Genomic DNA, 22,708 nt, shown 5'->3' on the forward strand with positions numbered 1-22,708 from the left:
CCAGGCACAGCTGGCCATCAGTAACATTAAAACAGAGACCCTAAGACTGACTTTTGTAGCAATAAGACACCAAGTTCCGGCCTGACTCTAGCATAGCAGCACATGATAGATAGCAGTCCCTGAAAGAAATTAAAGTCTTTTACTCCAAAATATATTAGCAGTGAAGGCAGCTACCTGGAGGCTTCATCTGCATGATGAAACCTTGGTCTCCACAACCCCTTATCTTAATCCGACATTCCTTTCCATTGATTTCAGCTCTTATCTAAAGAGTTATCTAATAACTCTTTCAACCAACTGCCAATCAGAAAAATCTTTGAGTCTGCCTGTGACCCCCACTTCCAGTTGTCTTGCCTTTAAAGACCAAAGCAATGTACATCTTACATGTATTGACTGATGACTTCTATCTCCTTAAAATGTCTAAAACCAGGTTGTAGCCCGACCACCTTGGGCATATGTTCTCAAGATCTCCTGGGGCTGTGTCATGGGCCACTGGATACTCATGTTTGGCTCAGGATAAATCTGTTCAAATATTTTCCAGAGATTGACTCTTTTCATCAACACTTAGATGCATGATTTCAAGACATAGCAGGAATGTGATTGTTGTTACCTACTTTAAAGGCTCAATTCAAACTCCATGACTCAATGAAACATTTCCCGTTCCCTTGAGTTAATTTCTATCTTTTCTTCCATAGCAAGTCTCTGGAGCCTGTATGTAACACAGGACATTCTGTATGCTATGGTTAGTTGCCAATAGGCAAACATTCCCCAATAGATGGGGGGCTCTTTCCCTAAAGTCAGGGATTATCTTATTAATCTCTGTTCTCTTTCCCTCACTGTGTCCTGGAATTAAAGCGCAGAATCTAATTCAAAACAACACAAACAAAAAACCTTCAATAGTCTAAAATTTCTAATCAATAGTTTAATCAATTTGTTATTATTTAGAGAAGATGTTTTCAGAAACGAAGTATAGTGTGTTCCTCCACAGAGGAACTAAATAGTGAGTAGATAATCACACTTTGAACAGATCCTCTAAGAGAGTAATACAATTCAACAGAGAAGCGACAGGAAACACTTAAGGCAAAAAAGGAAAGCGAAGGCAAGACTGTCTGCTCATCTGGGAATCTGGAGACACTCCCCAATGTGGGGAAAAGGGTAAGAAAGAGATCCCAATGGTCCCCATTCCCATCATGGACTCCTGCAATCCTAGCCACAAGAGAGCCCCGCAACTCTCATGGGCCATAAGACTAACATAGAGAGCTGCCTAGAGTTGACATGAAAGCATTGCTCCATAGAAGGAGTGCACGCTAGGTCCCACACACCCAGCGAGCTCTAAGCAGCTACAGCATAGTGCCATTTTGAAAGGCTAGCCTCCACCAAACTGCAGCCTGTGCTGAAGCAAGACAGTCCCTGCATCTTCACATTCCTGGATCCCCAATGACATCCCCCATGTGTGGACACTGCTGTGGCTGGCCATTGCCACCAGGGCTGAAGCATGAACCATGGACAGTGGCCCTGATACCTCCAGCAGTAGAGCCATCACACATATTTATGGGATGTCACCACCAGGGCCAAGGTGCAAGCCACTGGCAGTGACTCCATTGCCTTAGTAGTAGAGTCATCATGCACTCAAAAGTGTCCTAAGGACGGGTTACCCTATCCAACATAAGGACCCAACAACGTAAAAACACTACAGCCCAATATCCCTGATGAATATAAACATAAAAAATTCTCAATAAAATACTAGCAAGACAAATCTAACAGTACAACAAAAAGATAACGTACCATGACCAAGTGGGATTCACCCCAGGGATGCAAGTTTGGTTCAGTATAAACAAATAAATAAATGTGATACATTACATTGACAGAATGTAGAACAAATTCTATATGATCATCTCAATAGACACAGAAAAACCACTTCATAAAATTCAGCATCCTTCTATGATAAAAACTCTCAAAAAACCAGTCATAGAGGGAACATACCTGAACATAATGAAGGGCATATATGACAAATTCATAGCTAACATCATAGTAAATGGGGAAAGGCTTACCTTTCCTTTAAAAACTAGAACAAGACAAAGATGTTCACTTTGCTAATCCTATTCAACATAGTACTGGATGTCAAAGTCAGAGCAATCAGGCAAGAGAGAGAAATAAAAGGCATCCAAATTAGAAAAGAGGATATAAAATTGTCCCTTTGCAGATGGCATGATCTTATATTTAGAAACACCTAAAGACTTCACCAAAAAAGCCTTAGATCTAATAAATAAATTCAGTAAATTTACAGAATACAAATTCAACCTAAAAAAGTGTGTCTACATATGAACAACACACTAGCTGAAAAAGAATTCAATAAGGCAATCCCATTTATAATAACTATAAAAATACATAGGACTAAATTTAACCAAGGAGGTAAAAGACTTCTACAAGGAAAACTACAAAACACTGATTTTTAAGAATTGAAGAGGACATAAACAAATGAAAAGACAGCCCATTCTCATGGATTAGAAAAATTATTATCATTAAAATGACCAGACTGCACAAAGCAATCTACAGATTCAATCCAATCCCTACCAAGATAGCAATGTTGGCAAGGCATAGCAGCTCAGACCTGTAATTCCAGCACTTTGGGAGGCCGAAGCAAGAGGATCGCTCGTCAGGAGTTTGAGACCAGCCTGGAAAACATAGAGACCCCATTGCTACAAAAATTTTTAAAAATTAGCGAAGTGTGGTGGCATGTGCCTGTAGTCAAGCTACCTCGAGAAGCTGAAGTGGGAGGACTGTTTGATCCTGGGAAACTGAGGCAGCAATGAGTCATAATCATGCCACTGCACTCTAGCCTTGAAGACAGAGGAAGACACTGTCAAAAAAAAAAAAAAAAGATACCAATGCCATTTTTCACAGAAATAAAGAAAATGCATACATTGGGGAAAAGGACACTTTCTTCAATAAATAGTGTGGGGAAAATTGTATATCCACATACAGAAGCTTGAAACTAGACCTCTATCTCTCACCATATACAAAAGTCAACTCAAGATAGATGACAGACTTAAACATAAGACCTCAAAACATAAAACTACTTGAAGAATACATAAGGGAAATACTAAAGGGAAATACTTCAGAGCATTGGTCTAGGCAAAGATTCAATGGCTAAGACCTCAAAAGCACAGGCAACAAAAACAAAAATAGACAAATGGGACTATATTAAACTAAGAAGCTTCTGCTCAGCAAAGGAAACAATCAACATACTGAGGAGACAACCTGTTGAATGGGAAAAAATATTTGCAAATTATTCATCTCATAATGGACTAACATCCAGACTATACAGGAAACTCAAACAGCTCAACAGTAAAGCAAGAACAACAACAACAACAAATAATAATAATAATAATAATTACATTAAAAGGGGGCAAAGAACATGAATAAATATTTCTAAAGAAAAAACACAATGGCTAGAAGTTATATGAAAAAATGCTCAACATCACTAATCATCAGGGAAATATGCAAGTCACATACACTGAGATATCACCTCACCCCAGTTAAAACTGTTATTATTAAAAAGACAAAAAGTGATTGACAGATGCTGGTGAGAATGAAAAGAAGAGAGAACTCTGATACACTGTTTGTGGGAACATAAATTAGTACAATCTTATGGAAAACAGTATGCAGATTTCTCAAAAACCAAATGTAGAGTTACCACATGACCCAGCAATCTCACTACTGGATATTTATCCAAAGGAAAAGAAATCAATATATCAAAGAGTAGAATGATAGGCTCCATCCAGGTGGAAGGGTATGTTGGTTGGGTTGGGGAGAAGATGAAGAGAGGTTGGGTAATAGGTAAAAACTTATAGTTAGATAAAAGTAACAAGTTCTAACATTTGGTAGCAGGTATCTATAGTTACAATAATAGACTGTTTATTTCAAAATAGCTGGAAGAGAGGACTTGAAATGTTCCCAACACTTAGAGATGATAAATACTCAAGATGATGGATACCACAATGCCCTGACTACACATTCTATGCATGTACAAAATATCATATAAATATGCACATATATTACATATCAATAAACAAAATTCTAAAATTTTTCTTCAAGCATAAAAACAAACAGCAACCAATTTTTGGAATTTTTGACACTTTTAAAATGTCAAAGTAATGTATTTTCTAATAAAAGCAGTTTCTTCAAAGCACCTTAAAGACCTACTTATGAAAAATCCAGCTCTATTTTACCAAAATTTTAATCAAATCAAGAAAAAAGAATTCTGTTTAAAACTATGAATTAACTTGAACATTCAACAGTCTGGGCCTCACCATTAACCTGGCAATGACATTCACTCACTAAGAGCAATAATATTTGGACAGTCCTTACCTTCATGAATATACATCTGTTGAGCATCTTCAAGATGTAATAACCCCAGTAAAGGTGAAGGACCTGCAAGATGATGAGCTGTAGGTTGAGGAAGATGTATGAAAAGAAAGGCTCGAGGTAATACATAGGTATAATCAGCGTGCAATATAAAATCCTAAAACACCAAACAGATGAGAGACTTTCATTACAACCAAAGGACTTACGAATTTTCAATAATAAAACATATACTTTTTCTCCTAAGCCATACATTTATTTCATTTCTAATAATGCCTAGGAAATTATTGAAAGAAAAGATACAATAATATTATCTTAAATATCATTACTGGCAAGCAATAAAAAAAATATAATTTGTCTTCCTGAATAAAAGTTAAAGAAAACAGCATTTTTATTACCCAGTGTTTAAACTAGGATGTTTCTGAACCTCGGTTTCCTCTTTTCAAACAAGATCATACACTAACCATTTTTATCTTTCAGTGATGGGGTTAGAGGATGTTGAAGAACAAATAAGATAATGCATGTTTATACAAGGTCATTATTGCCTTAAAACACAATCTCATTTATTTGGCATCAAAGATGAATATAGAATACTACAAAAATAAATGTTCCAAATAAAAGAAGCTTTAACAAAGCAAAAATTCTGTGATTACTTCCATTTCTGCTTCCTAAAGTAAATTACATGCTTTATTAATTTCATAAACAGACTCCTGGACACAATTTGAACTGCTCCTGATGAACTAAGATGCACATTGTCTTCAGATATTATTGCCATATGGGCCAGATATGGTGGCTCATCCCTGTAATCCCAGCACTTTGGGAGGCTGAGGTGAATAGATCACTTGAGGTCAGGAGTTTGAAACCAGCCTGACCAACATGGTCAAATCCTGTCTCTACTAGAAATACAAAAATGAACTAGGTGTGGTAGCTTGCACCTGTAATCCCAGCTACTAGGGAGGCTGAGATATGAGAATCATTTGAACCTGAGATGCAGAGTTTGCAGTGAGCCAAGATTGTGCCACTGGACTTCAGCCTGGGTGACAGAGCAGGACTCCATAAAAAAAAAAAAAAAAGATATTATTGCCATATGAAGGACTATTTGTTCATTTCTTAAACCTACATAGTACTATAAATTTAGAGCTCTTCAATAGGTTTGTTTATAAGTATATTAGTTATAGAAATAATTTTTCATGTAACATTGGGGAAACAAAAAAAATAAAATTGTCCATAACACCATCACCTTAAACAAACAATATTGTAATTTTCATGCATTCTCTTCCAGTATTTTCCTATATAATTTTTAAGTTTTTTTATTAACATGCAGTAAAATTTATTGTTTTTTGGTGTATCACTGAATCAATATATTATGCCTATAGGTTTGTTCAAACACTATTACAATTAGAATACAGAACACTCCATCACACCAAAAAATTCCCTGATGCTATCCCTTTATTGCCCACACCCTCCTCCATCCCTAACACTTGGCAAACACTTTGCTGTCTATCCTTTGGTCTGTTTTCCCAAGGACATAAATGGAATCATACAGTGTGTGAGCTTTTAAGGCCACCTTCTTTCACATAGCATAGTGCTTTTAAGATTCATTCAGTTATCATGGTTATCAATAGCATGCTCCTCCTTATTACTGAGTGGCACTCTACTTTATAGCTGCACCATAGTTTGTCTTTTCACCCCCTGAAGAGCATTTGGGTTGTTTCCAGCTTTTGACAATTACAAATAGAACTGCTATAAATATTCATGTAGATATTTATATGTGAACAGAAATTTTGATTTCTCAAGGGTAAGCATATAGGGGTAGGATTGTGTGCCATATGGTAAATATATGCTTAACTTTATAGAAAACTGAAAAACTATTTTCCAGAGTGGTTGCTTTATATTCCCACCAGTAAAGCATGAGAATGTCAGTTGCTCTGTACCCTTGTTTGTACTTCATTTTGTTCTATATTTTTGCCACTGCAGTAAACATAGCATTTGTGAGATTTTATATTCAATTACATTTAGCTTTAAATCAAAGACATTTTATCCTATTTAGACAACCTGGCACATATAGTCTTTTATAAACTAAAATTATTTCTGTAAAAGTGTGTATTTCTAAATGTGAGATTACTGTTTCAAAGTGTACATTAAAGTTACAAAAATTCAAGGTGTATATTAAAAGGTACCAAAGTGCTGCCAAATATTTTCCAAAATTATAACTATTTATAAGGTCATGAGCAATTTATGAAAGAAGAGTTTAACTGAACTCAGAACTAGTATGAAATAGTTTCAAAATCTGTTAATTTAAAAGATAAAACACTTTCAATTTACATTATTTACAGGCTTTAACAGTTCCCCTATGTCTGCTTAGTAGCTCTATTTCTTCTTTTGTAAGTTATCAGTTCGAGTTTTTTGTTTGAAAAACAGGGGCCAGGTGCAGTGGCTCATGCCTGTAATCTCAGCACTTTGGGAGGCCGAGGTGGGTGAATCACCTGAGGTCAGTTCAAGACCGGCCTGACCAACATGGTGAAACCCCATGGTAAAAAACACAAATATTAGCCAGGTGTGGTGGCAGGTGCCTGTAATCCCAGCTACTAAGGTCACTGAGGCAGGAGAATTGCTTGAACCTGGGAGGCAGAGTGTGCAGTGAGCTGACATTGCACTACTGCGCTTCAGCCTGGGTGATGCAGTGAGATTCCATCTCAAAAAAAAAAAATAGATGTAATAACTTGATTGCTTTTAAAAACTTAAGAATTACAGAAAAATATACAGAGGTTAAGGAAAAAATCACCTGAAATCTCACAACTTACAGGTAGCCCAGAATATTTTGGTGAACATAATTCAGGATATCGCTCTCAAAAATACATTCTTTAAGGTGCTGTTTTTGTTGCCCCTCCTAACACCACGTGATTTTATGTAAGGATGTGATCACTACCTATGTGTGATATTTGTACCCTGCTTTTTTCATGCAATAACATTTTATAGAGAGCTTTCCACATCAATGAACATAGCTATATGTCAAGAGTCAGCCAACTTGTTTGTAAAGGAACAGATGATAAATATTTCAGGCATCTGGACCATTTGTTCTCTGTTGCAACTACTCAATTCAGCCATTACAGTACAAAAGCAGCTATGACAGCTAACATTACATAAACTAATTCACGTATAGAAAGTACATACATTAGTATATGTGGCTGTGTTCCAAGAAAACTTTACCAACAAAACCAAGCAATAGGCTGAATTTTGCATTTGAGCCATAGCCTGCCAACCCCTACACTATATGTAATGGCTTCACAGAAATCCATTTTATAGATATATCATAATTTAACTAATCCCTTATTGGAAGACATTCAAATTCTTCCCAACTGCTCATTATATTAGAAAGAATGCTGTGATAATTACTTGTTAAAACTTTTTTTTTTTCAGTCGGTAGACAGGGTCTTGCTCTGTCTTCCAGGCAGGAGTGCAGTGGCATGGCTCACTACAGCCTCTAACTCCCAGGGCCAAGCAATCCTTCAACCTCAGCTACCCGAGTAGCGTAGCTGAGACTCTTGGTACATGCCACCACAACTGGTCAATTTTTTTTTTTTTTTTTTTTTTTTTTTTGTAGAGACAGGGTTTTGCCTTTTTGCCCAGGCTAATTTCAAACTCCTAGGCTTAAGGGGTCCACTAACTTGGGCCTCCCAAAGTTCTGGGATAACAGGTATGAACCAACACATGTTGCCCCATAAAAACATTTTGATGTAATTGATTATCCACTTAGAATAGCTAAAATTCTGAATCAAAGAGTAGACTCATTGTACAATTTGGAATATAGTGTTAGACTGCTTTTCAGAAAGACTATACCAATTTATATTCTTACACCCAATATATAAGAGTACTTGCTTCCTCAGATACTAATATTGCATTTTGTCAGTGTCCACCTAAAGTAACAGAGTACTGTTTATATTTACATTTTCATTTAATGTGTAGTGACTATATATATTTTATACATATAATTATATCTTTTATTGGTTATTTTACTTGGCTACTTTTATTTATTCTTTTATGCACTGCTTCTTTGTGGCATCTGTCCATTTTTGTATTGGAGCATTTATTTTTTCTGTTGATTCTTAAATGCTATTTATATGCTAAGATATCAACTATATTTTTGAATTATGTTAATTAGCTTTACCTATTCCAATACTTTCTTTTGATACTGATTTTTTTGGCAAAGTTATTTAAAAATTTTTTAAATAGAATCTGTCAATTGCTTATTTTATACCTGGCCTACATGTTATGCTTTAAAGGCCCTTTTTCAGCCCGATCAGTATAAAATATATTTTCCTATATTTTCTTAAAGTCCTCCCTTTAATACTTATATATCATGTCACTTCTTTGTGCATTTCCTCATCTGTAAAATGCAAGAAGAGAGTAACTACCTTATTTATTCAATAAACCATTACTGAACACCCACTAAAGTGCTACCTGACACTTGGCACTAGCCAGGAACGTAACAAGGAATGAAAGGGACCGAACTCCTAAACTAGTAGGGCTTACCTTCTGGTACCCACATTTATTTATAGGCTTATTAAAGGAAATGACACATTTAAAAACCTATTTGCTATTCTGGTTTGCTGGATCCTTGGGCAACTTTGTGCCTAATACTGTATTCTCTCTGCCTAGAATGTACTTTCTCTTTTCAACGGAACCCCTTTCTATCCATTAAAGCATGGGTCTCTCCACAACAAAAGTTTCCATGTAATTCTGGTCACCGATGAGTTTATTCCTTTCCTCCTGGCTCTCCCCTCCTCACTAGCAGGCAAGCTTTCCAAAGGCAGTGGCCAGGACACCTTCATCTCTGGGTCCTTCCCTTGTCTGTCTCAGGGCCTTGCCCCTTACTATGTTATTTAGCTTTTAGGTCCCCTATTGGGAATTTGTCAGTGTTATTATTGACAAAGGGACCAACCAAAAATACCTTATTTACACAATCTACCAGAGAATGCGAATAATTAGCTAAACATATAATTGCCTATTGTGTCCCAGGCAAAGAAAGAAAGGACAGGGCATACGGCAGGGTTCTACATGTACAAAGGCTGTCAAGTGGGAAGCATCGTGGAAAATTCAAGGAGCTAAAAGAAGACCAGTGTGGCTTAAAGGGGAGGAGTGGCATGAAGGGTGTTGTAAGATGAAGTGGGAGAGGTGAAGAAGCCATCTCGGGTAGGCCTTGAAAGTCAAGGTGGAGGTGTGGCCTTCATTATGAGAGCAACAGGAAGCTTGGGCTGGCTTTAGAAAGAGGAGTGATACACATGGAACAGAATCATCAGAGCTGGGCTCAAGGCTCAATGCCACTAATTTCTTAGCTCAGAAACTGTGTAAGTCACCAAGCCTTGGTTCCTTAGTCACTGGGTAGAACTAACTGCCCTTCCACCACCGCCTCTGACTGGAGGCTCCCAGGAGACACATAGAAGCTGCCATTAAGATGCAAATGTCTTCTAAGAGAGCTGAGACTCTGGACAGAGAGAAGGGGCCAAGGGGACTGGCGCTGGAGTCTTCAAGATTTGAATCAGGGCTCCCAGGATCTCAGCAAGTTCCATAATCTCTCTGGGCTTCAGTTTCTTTTGTGAAATGAGAACACCACTTAGGTCGTTATAAAGATTAAATGAGTTGACAAATGGAAGGTGCTCATTATATAGCAAGTACTCAAAAATGAGAGTTACAACTATTACTCTTACTACCATTATGGCCACAACTACTTTCCCACAACTAGCCCTTTCCTACTGCAGAGGATGTATGCTAATAACAGCACAGTTAGAGCAACACTCCCAAGAGAGTGCTCCTGAACTGGCTGCATTTCCTGCCAAGGGGAGGAGGAGAAGGCCACTTTGGAGAGGGTGAGCAGTCTCCAAGGAATGGGGACTCTGCTGCCTGAAAATTCTCTGCAAGAGGACAGAGGGGACTGGAGGCCAAAGAAGTGGAACAGGAGTCCAGAGGAGAGTAGCCATTGTGGCATTGGTGACAGCCAGCTATGATGCCACAGTTAAATTTTCAAGACATCCATGAAGTACGGTCTAGTCTCTCAACTTAAGTTTCCTCTCCTTCTATGCTAAAAGAAGAATAGGAAAAATAAAAACAAAAAACGCTCCACCCTTCCCAACTCTCTTCCTCACACACGTGCAGGCACATGCATAGAACACACAACACTTGTACATTATCAGCAGTCACCACCACCTTACAGCAACTGAATGGAATTTTCCTTTTCATACAGAATGCCAAAAGACTACTGTATTCCTAAATTATTGGACCACTTTGCCCCTGTCCACTGGATTTAATCTGTACAAACTGATAAGCTACTACCGTGCCCTTGGATTGCAAAGCTCAGCTTTGTGTGCTTTCAGTTTGGTTTCCAATCTTAGCTCTTCTAATCACTGAAGTTTGCATGGTTTGAATAAATTGCAGTGTTGGTATAAATATTAGCTGATTTTGCTGGACTGGGTAAGGGGACCACCAAAAAGTTGTATTTGTCTAATGAAATTGCAAAGTAAAGATCTTATTTTCTATTTTTTTTTTTTTTTGAGGCGGAGTTTCGCTCTTGTTACCCAGGTTGGAGTGCAATGGCGCGATCTCGGCTCACCGCAACCTCCGCCTCCTGGGTTCAGGCAATTCTCCTGCCTCAGCCTCCTGAGTAGCTGGGATTACAGGCACACACCACCATGCCCAGCTAATTTTTTGTATTTTTAGTAGAGACGGGGTTTCACCATGTTGACCAGGATGGTCTCGATCTCTTGACCTCATGATCCACCCGCCTCGGCCTCCCAAAGTGCTGGGATTACAGGCTTGAGCCACCGCGCCCGGCCTAAGATCTTATTTTCTTGCTAATTGTGGGTATGAGCTTTAGGCCCTTTTAGGATAGCAAATACTGGTTCTACAGGTGAATAACTGTCTACCTCAGTGATCTCTTAAGTTTCTAAACGACTGGGCAGTTGAAGAAAATTTAATAAATACTTAGTAAAGGCAAACGATACTACTCTCCATCTAGCTTCAAATTTAACTTGAAACATATCTGTTCTGTGTTTCAAATACCCTGTTTCTAGTCTTGATTCTTCCATAGCTAGCTGTGTGATTCTGGAAGTACCTTAACTCTTCATCTGAAAAATAAACATGGCATCTAAATGTTTCAACAACGTCCGCAACGTGAAAGACGAAGAAGAGGTAAGGAACTGTTCCAGATGAATGACAATGAAATGCAATACATGATATGGAGCTGGATCCCCACACAGTGAGGGGAGAGAGCTATAAAACACATGATTGGACTGATTAGCTAAATTGGAACATGGAAGGTAGACTGCTACATTTCCTGCAATTGATAACCACATTGTGACTACGTAAGAGAATGTCCTTCTTCCTGGGAAATACATGCTCAAATATTTAGGGCACAAGGAATTATTTAGTTGATATTTACAACTTCTAAATGGTTCAGAAACAAATATGTGTATTCATACACATGCGTGGAGGGGAAGGAGAGAGAGAGAGAGAAAAAAATGACAAAGTAAATGGGGCAAAATGCTACCTGATAAACAGTATATCTAGGGGTTCTCTGTAATATACTAGAAATTTCTTTGTAAGCTTAAAACTATTTTTAAAATTGGGAGACCAAGGAAGGTGGATCATGAGATCAAGAGATTGAGACCATCATGGCCAACATGGTGAAACCCCGTCTCTACTAAAACTACAAAAATTAGCTGGGTGTGGTGGTGCATGCCTGTAGTCCCAGCCAGCTACTCAGGAGGCTGAGGAAGAAGAATTGCTTGAACCTGGGAGGTGGAAGTTGCAGTTAGCCAAGATCGCACCACTACACTCCAGGTTGGTGACAGATCAAGCCTCTGTCTCAAAAAGAAATTATTTCTAAATAAATGAATAGGTGAATAAAAGGACACGAGTAGATTATAAATAAGGTTCCTTATTCTAGGATTCTATGGTTTGAACAGCGGCTATTGGTGTAGCTGTCCTTCATAAACTTAAAAATGGCAGAAAGAAGGTACCAAGCACATGGGCAGGATGAGACAGCTCTTCTGAGGGGTCCTGTGGAATGAGACAGTGAACATGTGGCAGAACAGGCAGTCTCCTTCATCAGGTACGTGACTGGAAAGTCTAGTTCGGAGATACATATCTGGTGTGGTGGCTCAAGGGAGTGGCGAGCTGTAACAGTCTTTCTTGCCTTGTACCTTCCTTTTCACAAACACACTTGCTCAAAGTGTAAGTGATGGTAATGATTTATTAACCAAAGAAAGCATCTGAGACATATATCTTGGATTTGATTCTAGTTTAACTTCAAATTCTGAGATATTCATTAATACGTTTAATTATAATAGAGAGCATTTACTGATTCTTTACTGAATACCAGACATTGTTTTAAACTACATAAAATAGTTAAGCCTCATGACAACCCTTATTTCCATTTTACAGATGAGAAAACTGAGGCACAGAGATGTGGTCTAGTCTCGTCAAGGTCATAAAGTTTGTAAGTGTGGAGCCAGGATTTAAACGCAGGATGGACTCTTGTATCTAGCAACTTAACCACTACACTCTGTTGCTCCTTTCCAGAAAATGCCTAATATGCAGGGTCTAAAGAATGCAGCTGACTTCCATGGGAAGGGCATTGACCTCTTTGGCTGCATTTCCCTGGATGCTACCCAAGCATGCTGTCTATGCACTTAGCAATGAGGCCTGGAACTTGAGTGAGAGTCTCCATCCATTTCCCCTGGATCTAGCTCTTCAATAGCACTAAGTCTCCTGTTTAGAAGTTCCCAAGCTCCCAGACTAGCCCCCAGTTATGGTCGGTTAAAAGCCGTTCCTCCCAAACTGTCTATGTCTTTCCTGCATGTTTACTCTGGTTTCTGTCGATCAACACGTGGAAAATTACTGTTCCCAAGGAAATGACTGTCATGGGAGATGCAATCTATTCTCTCCATTGCCACTCTGTGGCTAAACAAAATCAACAGACTGCTGGAGAGCCAATCATATCAAAAGGATACTCAAACCATCATTAGAACTAGTGGTCGTGGAGAATGAAATAAATGAGTATCACTTTCCTTATCTGGGATGTGGAAGTGATATCACCCATCTTTATGATTTATTATGTAGACTAGAGCCAAGATATGGAAAGGACCTAACCCAGCGTCTGACATTCAAGTACTGGCTGTAATTATTGTCACACAGAACGTGCCTCTCTTTTAGAGAACTGGTGATTGGACAGTGACTTTTCATTGAGTGACTGGAAAAGCTGTTAACCACAAAGAAAGGTCCACTTTCAAGAAACAAGACAGAGTAAGAGCTGCTGCTTGCCCATCAAGTCACACATTTTCCACCTCCTGTTGTAATAAGCATTTTTCACACTAAAGAGTGCTGTTTTCATTACTTGTAAAAATGGCTCCATCACATTTTTTTCCCCAACTGTACTTGGCACAGATAACTGGAGACCCATGTATGGAAAGGCCAACGCCCTGATGGTAACCATGTGCTGAGGCCACCTCTGCACACTGATCAAAGGCAGCGTGCATCACCCATCTACTCACCAGAAGGGAAAAACAATGAGGCGGCTGATGAAAAATATGGCGGAGAAGATGAAAAACAGGGTGTTACAGGTCTGCGTCCATCCAGCGTAAGAAAACATCTTAGCAGACTGTGAACAAAGAAAGAATCTGCAGTTAAAGTAACAGTAGCATACATTTTTTAATTTAAATTTATAAATGAAATGATACGAGGTCTGGGATTTGATTCAAAACAATCTGGTGAAAGGTAGGGTTACAAGTGGGGCAATAGATTAAACAAGACTGGACATATTGATAACTGCTAATGCTGATGGGTCCATTATACAATTCCCTTTATCTTGTCATGTGTTTGACATTTTCCATAACATAATGTTTTTTAAAAATACGTTAAAATGACCGTACTGCTACTTGTGCCTTTCAAAAACACCTTAAGTTAGCATAATCAACTTTAGCATGCATTTCATGTGGGCATTTACTTAGAATCTCCATTTAACTGGGATGGGAGCTAAAGAAAGGCTGGGACAGGTGGGAAATCCTGGGCTGGTCTGAGAACACTGCAATCAAGGAGGCTACTTCAAGGGAGATAATGGAAGAGGCAAAGTCGGGAGCTCTCAGGGACCTGAACTGGTTGAAATAAAGTTTCAAGCATTTGATCTTTCCCAATTCTTTCATGCTAGTCTATACTGTTCGTATTACCTGTGTTGAATAAAAAGAACTGCAGAAAGGGTTGCTGACTGTGGTAGAAGACAGTTAATTGATAAGCACTCTCTATTGCATTATCCAGCAGTGCCCAAGGCTGAAGAGGGAAGATTGTGGTGGGAGTTGCAAGTAGAAGTCCGGGAGCAGGAGGTGGGAGGAGTTGCTGGGGCACAGATCATTCTTCTAGAGAACATGGCTTAGACTTGGGCAGTTTCAGAACCAGCTTCACACCAGAAGCTCAAGGCCTTTCCGGAGCAAGAGAGGCAACATATTTATACTCCAGGAAGGGTTCACATGACATTTTTCATACTTTGCCATACAGGGATAAGAATATGGCCTGACTGTTGGGTTGGTAGAGGGCCCCCCAGGAACAGCATCAGTTGCTGACACAGAAAGGCTGGTGTGCCCAGCAGGTGGGAAACAGGTGTGGGGAGAAAAGCCCGAATTCAGCGTGACTGTGACAGAGCAGGAAGCTGGTGGAAGGATCAGAGGCCAGCCGGGGTGGGAAGCGAGAGATGTACATAGGGCTGAGAGAGGATCCCTGTGAGTCCACTTGTGAGGGCAAAGGAGCATTTTTTGGGGCAAAACATACACAGAACATATTCTGGATTGTGTAATGAAATGGGAGACAGCAGCCCCTTTGTTTGCTAAGTATCAGTCGGGACATTGGGTCTTGGATCCAAATTTGACCACGTGGAAACTTAAGAGGATCAGGAAGATGTATGAAGAAGGCAAAAGTCACTTATGAGTGAGAATGGCAGATGTGAAAGCTGTTTTTCCTCCAAAAAAAAAAAAGAGCAAGGAAATGACCCTAGTGTCTTGAGAAATACGAAAGATAAATAGGCACCATCTCAAGGAAGCCAGGGGCAAAAGTTGTGCCGTGTCTGGGTTCAACTAGAACTTGACTGAGAAAACAAACCCTAAAACACACACTATTCAAGGAAGCCGTGGGAGAGCATCACAAACAGGCCCCTGCTACCACTTAATACTGTGTCTACTACCAGCTGATGGAAGGTACCAGCCTTGCTCATTGAACTTCACGTCAGATCATGACTGGTGAATTGAGAATGATTCACAATCATTAGCAACATGAAACTGTTCTTACAGTTTGCTCATGAGGGAAACTCTAAAACTGGACAGTTCATTTTTCTTCTTTTTTTACCTAAGGACTTCAGAACATTTTCCGATAATAATGAGCTAAAGTTTACCACATACCCCAAGGGACAGATATGACTTCTCATGTTACAGCTGGGGCCAGAAAACAAAACAATAAGTGATTTGCCCAAGTCACTTGGGGAATCATGTCACATCAATGGAAGGGTGGGGAGGGTAGGCAGGGCAAGCCCGTGTTTCTTCCCAGGCTGAACATCTACCTCCCCTCTAATAACACAATGGGGCTGTTTTACATTGGACGCACACCAAAGGCAATTGAACATGAGAGCTTAGAAGCAATGGAGTAGTATAAAATTCTTAAGACAGGGCCAATGTGGTCTTAATTTTCCGTCAGGATTACTGAGATACAATCAGAGAAGGAGGTAATTACAGCAGCGAGGGCTGCATCCAGAGAGCGCCTTGCAGAAAAACTGGCACAATCCTTCTCCTGAGAAGCCATTTGTTACCCTGAAGCACATATAATAATCTTGACCTTTTGAATGGAATTTACATGTCTAATTATGATTACATACAAGGTAGAAACAAAATTCTGTACACAGGGGATACTTTAAGTGGCCAGTTGCTTTGAAATGGCTGCAAATGACTTCTGGTAACTTCTACGACAGGGTTTGGTAAATTACAATCCAGCCCACGGGCTAAAGCTAATCAGCCCTTAAGGATGGTTTTCACATTTTTAAGGGGACATTAAAAAAAGCAAAAAACAAAAAACAAAGAAAGAATATGTGACAGAGATCATACGTGGCCCACAAAACTAAATTTACTACCTGGCCTTTTGCCAAGAAGTTTGCTAAACACTGACCTAGAATAAGGTTCTATTAAATTTAATTTCTTCCATATCAACCTATATTCAATTGTTAGCCCTTCAAGAAGCAATTCCAAATGTGAAATGGTTTAGCATCATTTCCCCTGGATTCATTATAAATGAGTGTATTTAAATAAATAACTCGGCAGTTCTGGGAACTGTTGCTCTAAATACAGCAGGAGACCTGGCAGAGAAGGGAACCATTCCATCACTGCCTGGGGTCAACAGGAATCAAAACAGAACAGAAGCAGGTCCGGAAAACAATCCCAACGGGCCTTTGTTTCTTCTATTTTGTGTGGGGTGAGATTAGGAAGACTCTTATTTTAATGTTGACTCCTTCAGAAAACATCCTAAGCCCTCTTCCTCCCTTAGAAAATGAGGGCCTTAAAAACAATCAGTTTATATTCCTTAAAGCAAGGGATTAGGCTGGGGGAGGGTAGGGTGGGGTAGCATGAACATTCAATGGGTATTCAAGCATTGACCTAAGTGAATAGATGATGTGATTCAAATTTGAGAATCCTCAATGTCATAAATCCAAGTTTTCCTTTTAAAAGATTAGAGTTTATTTCTTCTGCAAATATCCTGTCTTACTTTCTGCGTGAGCATGTGCATGCAACTTCCAGAAGTGGAATCCCACAAATTAACATCTTTCTACTACCATGGAGAAGCATTGAAAATTAAAACTAGGAGGTTTCATTTCTGTAATCTTGGAGAATCTGGGAATCTAGAGATATTCTCAGACTTTGGGTGTTTTCAGGACAGAGACCCCTGCTAAATCGCTCACAATCACTTCTGTGGGCAGTTACGAACACCCAGGACGTGGTATTGTCATTAGTTTTTTAATGGCAAATGTTTACCTCCAGCCAAATGTCAGCCACATCATGTACAATCATCACAAGGGTCCCACTGCGAATATAATTAGCACACCAAGAGAAGCTCATCAGACTAATAGCAGCCAGGTGGTGGATGATATGAGCTAGAAAATCCTATAGAATGAGGGGAAATAGAAGCCATTAAGCAAATACAGTTATTTCCCAATCACTGGAAGAGATAGCAATAATGACGATGAAACCAACAACTTATATCTGCATGTTTTGAAATTTATAAAATTGTTTTAATTCTTAAACATAGTCCTTGTGAGGGAGCTAAGACAAGTATTATTCTTGTTGATGAAGTCATTTAACTTTGAGATATCATCCCGGCACTGGATGTATGTATACACACACACTGCCCCCCAACACAGAATAAATGCAGACACACACAAGCATATTACGGTACACACCTACATTGTTGTTTATCCCCTGCCTATTCCCATAAAAGAATAAAAGATTGATATAATAAATCTACACAACCACTATATAAGTTAGTGCCTATAAAATAAGAAAATCGCCGGGCGCGGTGGCTCACGCCTGTAATCCCAGCACTTTGGGAGGCCGAGGCGGGTGGATCACGAGGTCAAGAGATCGAGACCATCCTGGTCAAAATGGTGAAACCCCGTCTCTACTAAAAATACAAAAAATCAGCTGGGCATGGTGGCGTGTGCCTGTAATCCCAGCTACTCAGGAGGCTGAGGCAGGAGAATTGCCTGAACCCAGGAGGCGGAGGTTGCGGTGAGCCGAGATTGCACCATTGCACTCCAGCCTGGGCAACAAGAGCGAAACTCTGACTCAAAAAAAAAAAAAATCTAGGCTAAGGAAAGCTACTGTCACCGAGTATAATAAAAACTTAAAGGTTTCCTGCAAAGAAAATATACAAATGTCCAATTCACACATAAAACCATGTTCAGTCATTAGCCATCAGGAGAATATAAACTAAAACCACAAAGAGATAGCACTTCACACCCACTAGGATGGCTACAATAAAAAAGATGAACAATAACAAGTGCTGACAAGGATGTGGAGAAACTGGAACTCTAATACAATGCTAGTAGGAATGCAAAATGGTGTAGCTGCTTTGTTAAACAGTCTGACAGTTCTTCAAAAGATTAGGTGGAATTACCATATGGCCCAGCAATTCCACTCTTAGGTAGAATGAAAATATATGTTCATGCAAAAAACTTGTGTATGAATATCCATAGCATTATTCATTATAGCCAAATGCAGGAAACAACCCAAATATCCATCAACTGATAAGAGGATAAATAAAATTCATCCATCTGTACAATGGACTATTACTTAGCAATAAAAAGTAATGCAGTACTGATACATGCCATAACATGGATGAACCTGGAAAATATTACACTAAGTGAAGGAAGGCAAACACAAAAGACCACATATTGTATAATTCCGTTTATATGAAATAGCCAGATTAGGCACATTTATAGAGACAAAGAAGATTGGGTTGCCAAGGTCTGGGGAGGTTGAGAGAAATGGGGAGTGACTGCCAAAGGGCATAGGGTTTCTTCTTGGGGTGATACAAGTGTTCTAAAATTGACTGTGGTGATGATTGCACAACTCTGAATATGCACACTTTAGACAGTTTAATTGTGTTATATCTGGATATCTCAATAAAGATGTTTTAAAAACTTAAAGATTTCAGTTTCCTCATAGCCAAAGCAAATACAGTATCAATAATAGCTCAATTTATTGAGCACTTGCTGTATATCAGGAAGTATTTTATATAGATTAACCTGCTTAATCCACACAACAACCAGAGAAGATACGAACTATCTTTAACTCCATTTTATAGATGAGGAAATCAAGTTTAGAGAGTTTAATTAACCAACTAGCTGGAAATGGTAGTGTGTGGTGAAGCCAGGAATTCAAACCCCGGAGACCTGACTCTGGGCCCTGTGCTTTAGTCACCTCCCAGTAGCTTTATGTTTCTGAAGATCCATCATTATAAAACATATATTTATATTTAATTTGAGAAGATGTTCAATACACCTGTAAATAATAAAAGGGAAGTCAACTACAGCAAAATCAAAGGTAGATGAAATACAAGATCAACCTGCCTGTATATAAAGACATTCTAAAAAATGATGATTTTTAACTCTATCCCTTGAGAAAATGACTCAACTGGTTAAATTTTGATGTATTCCTAGCTTAAAGTTAGTACAGTTAATCTTTAGCTATTATTGAGTTGTATGGAAATGATGATTATTTCTATCACAGTTTTTCACAGTGTGCTCTTATATTTATATTCCTCATGTCTTAAGTTGTCCAATTAACTGTAGTGTGTCCCTTAGTAATGGGTAATGGCCACCATCACTCAACTAAAACATTTAATCAAGCTAAACTGGTTTATCCAACATTAAACGTAATTGTATTTATCATACAAATTTTGCTGCAAACCAGCCTTTTACTTATGATGTAATTTATGAATATATGCCAAGAGTATTTATCATTTGATCTCAGTTGCTTACATATATGACAAAATCTTACGATTGCATTCAGGCTTTAACATGGTTTGCTGGATCAGTAATCAGGAATCAGTAATAACCAAACAGTTTCTAAAATACCTCACTTCGTGACCTCAGTAGTGGCATTTCTCATGCCTGTGACTGAGTTTCCCTGAATATAAAGCAAAGCTAATAGTGCCCAAAGCAAGGACACTTTGTTTTATTTTATTTCCTCATAAATATATTTGATGAATTAAGGGGAAAAATATTTTCAATGTCTTTGAAAACATAAAAAAAGTTGTATATAAGGTGGTTTTGCAATTAACGAAAAGATGTGGTTGCAGAATTAACACTACTAACATGTTTCTTCTTTGCATTGATGGACATTTCTTCTTTGCATTGATTACATTACCAAACCAAAAGAAACAGACACATAAAGGAGATGTTTTTTTCTTATTGAACAGAGGTAGAGCTTCACAGTTTTTACAATATTTCACTACAAATGTTTGCCAAGGCACCAAAACATGAGTATAATTAGCACTATTCTATGTACTATAAAGCACACAAAAGCAATGAACTGGACCCAAATACACAGAAAAATATAAATTCAAGATTATAATCTGGGGCATGGAAATGGAAATTTTTGAAGAAATTGATAAAGAAGCTTTGTAAATAAGACACTTACCTTTCTTTTGACATCAAAGCCAAGTCTAAATAACAGAGACCAATAAAAACTCATTTCTAGAATGTAGTACCAGTACTGGGATGGCAGCAGGGGCTGAGGAAAAGAAGAAGCAACTCATTTTAATGCACTAAAACCTACTACTTATGCCTATTTCTATCTCACTGTATTCTATAAAATAACAATGATTTTTATTTCTATTTACATTTCAACAAAGAAATTAAGGATATCTCAAGGCATTTTATTTCTAAAAGGGTAGACAAGTATTCCAAAACCAAGTTAAATGTTTTGTTTCAAAAGTTAAATACAACTACCACAGGTGTAAGTGCCTTACTTTAGTTTATTTAGAGTTAAGTTTAAAATTTTTTTTAATTATAAATCTTTACTTAGAAACAATGGGAATTCTTTTCTGCTGGTCCCATTATTTACTTTGATTAATGTTTCCTGAATACTACTCAAAATCTGATGTCTTAACCTCTTTTCTGGTGACAGGCTGGTGATCAGAATTAGCCCATTCTCAAATGGAACAGTAATAAAATATGCATAATTGTTTAAGAACACTAAAAATATCTTCTGAATAAAAGAATAAAATTTTGATAGCTAGAATGTTCTTAATAATTTTATAGTGGGAGTGGTGGTGTTTATTTTAGCTAAGTTGAGACATCACATTACTTGGTGTGCTAGACTCTTACTTAATGCTCCCAATGAATGTTGCCTTCTGATATCCAAGCCCTTGTACAGTCTGCTCCAACACTGACTATGGACTTGATCCTGGTCTTTGGTCAAGGAGACATAAGAAAATGTGATGCACGCAGAGACTTTGTAAGTACCATGTAAGAATCCTGAGCCATCCTGCTGAAGAGGCCCCAAAAGAGAAAATCGAGGTGCTGACTGCCAACACTATGAATGAAGTCACCATGAACTTGAGCCATTATTCCCTAGCCAGCCTTCCAATTGTCTGAAAATGCATGAATGAACTCAGTTGACACCATATGGAGCAGAAAAACTGCTTAGCTGAGCCTAGACTAAATTGACAGCTAAATCAAGAGCAAATAAATGGTTGTTATTTGAAGGCACTAAGTTTTGGGGATGGTTTGTTAGGTACCAAGAGATAACTGATACACCTGAGAAGATATGAGTAAGTTAGAGATGGAAGATGATAGGCCTGGAGTTTGGCCTAGATAATTCCTGGGTCCCTTATGGTCTAATCTTCGTTAATTCTTTAATGCTGAGGCTAACATATTAAAATAACTAATTTTTTGGGTCAACTCATCATCCTTGATAAGGCCATAAAAGAATGAGACAGATTTTTAAGAACAACTTAAAAATCTGGATAAAAGACAAGAAGGAATATCTACTGAAGGCATCAGAGAGCAAGTAGGGCATCCAGAACCTGTAGAGTCAAGATCCTAAAGAGAAGAAAAATGCATTAGAGTGAACCTTTTATTTCAACTGAACCCTATTTTTCAAGAAGTACTGTAGGCCCTAAGAATAAATTCAAAGAATACCATCCTATATCTATCATAAATTCTGTATATGCCAATTTATAAGCAGTATGGAGCCAAGCAACTAAGAAACAGCAGAAGTTAAGCAGTAGTATCTGTAATATCAGAGTACTAGGAAGTAAATTGGTGCTCCAGCTGACTAATGAAAAGGAGTCATGGTAAACACTGTAATATTTTAATTGAAATCACTGAAGAATACCCTAGCATATGGGTAAGTTGGAAATATACTTGCCTTACAAAGACTGAAGTCTACCTTGGATCAGCTCAATCAATAATTAAAGGTGATCTGCCCCTATTCTAACACCTAACAGAAGTGAAAGTAAGTTCTCCGTGAAGGAAGGTAATATCATCCTATCTATACTTTTTCATATACAATGTCTGTCATTTCATTAAAAGCTATCAAGCATAAGGAGACAGGAGCAAGAGAGAAAAGAGATCCACAGGTGATCAAGAGATCAGACTTATCAGACTGATTTTAAAATAATTTCAAAAATAGCTCAAAGGGAAAAACTGCAGTAGAGAACTGGGATCCATTAAAAAATAAAAATTTGAGAACTGAAAAATATAATAACTGAAATTAAGAACTAAAAAGATGTGTTTAATAGTAGATTTCGACACTGC

General features: G+C 38.3%; 1 protein-coding gene across 2 annotated transcripts in view; it reads right to left on the reverse strand.

The window, feature by feature from the left end:
• Window positions 1–22,708, reverse strand: part of CERS3 (ceramide synthase 3) — a 104,773-nt gene that overhangs the window by 24,956 nt on the left and 57,109 nt on the right. For both annotated transcript variants that reach the window (XM_017518759.2, XM_037735062.1), the window contains 4 exons: window positions 20,586–20,678; window positions 17,418–17,546; window positions 13,911–14,017; window positions 4,369–4,522 (listed from right to left, as the gene is read on the reverse strand). In XM_017518759.2, the coding sequence (XP_017374248.1) occupies window positions 4,369–4,522; window positions 13,911–14,017; window positions 17,418–17,546; window positions 20,586–20,678 (483 nt within the window). The remainder of the gene's footprint in view (window positions 1–4,368; window positions 4,523–13,910; window positions 14,018–17,417; window positions 17,547–20,585; window positions 20,679–22,708) is intronic.

Source organism: Cebus imitator, unplaced genomic scaffold (assembly GCF_001604975.1).
Source record: "Cebus imitator isolate Cc_AM_T3 unplaced genomic scaffold, Cebus_imitator-1.0 Scaffold19, whole genome shotgun sequence".
Classification (NCBI taxonomy): domain Eukaryota; kingdom Metazoa; phylum Chordata; class Mammalia; order Primates; family Cebidae; genus Cebus; species Cebus imitator.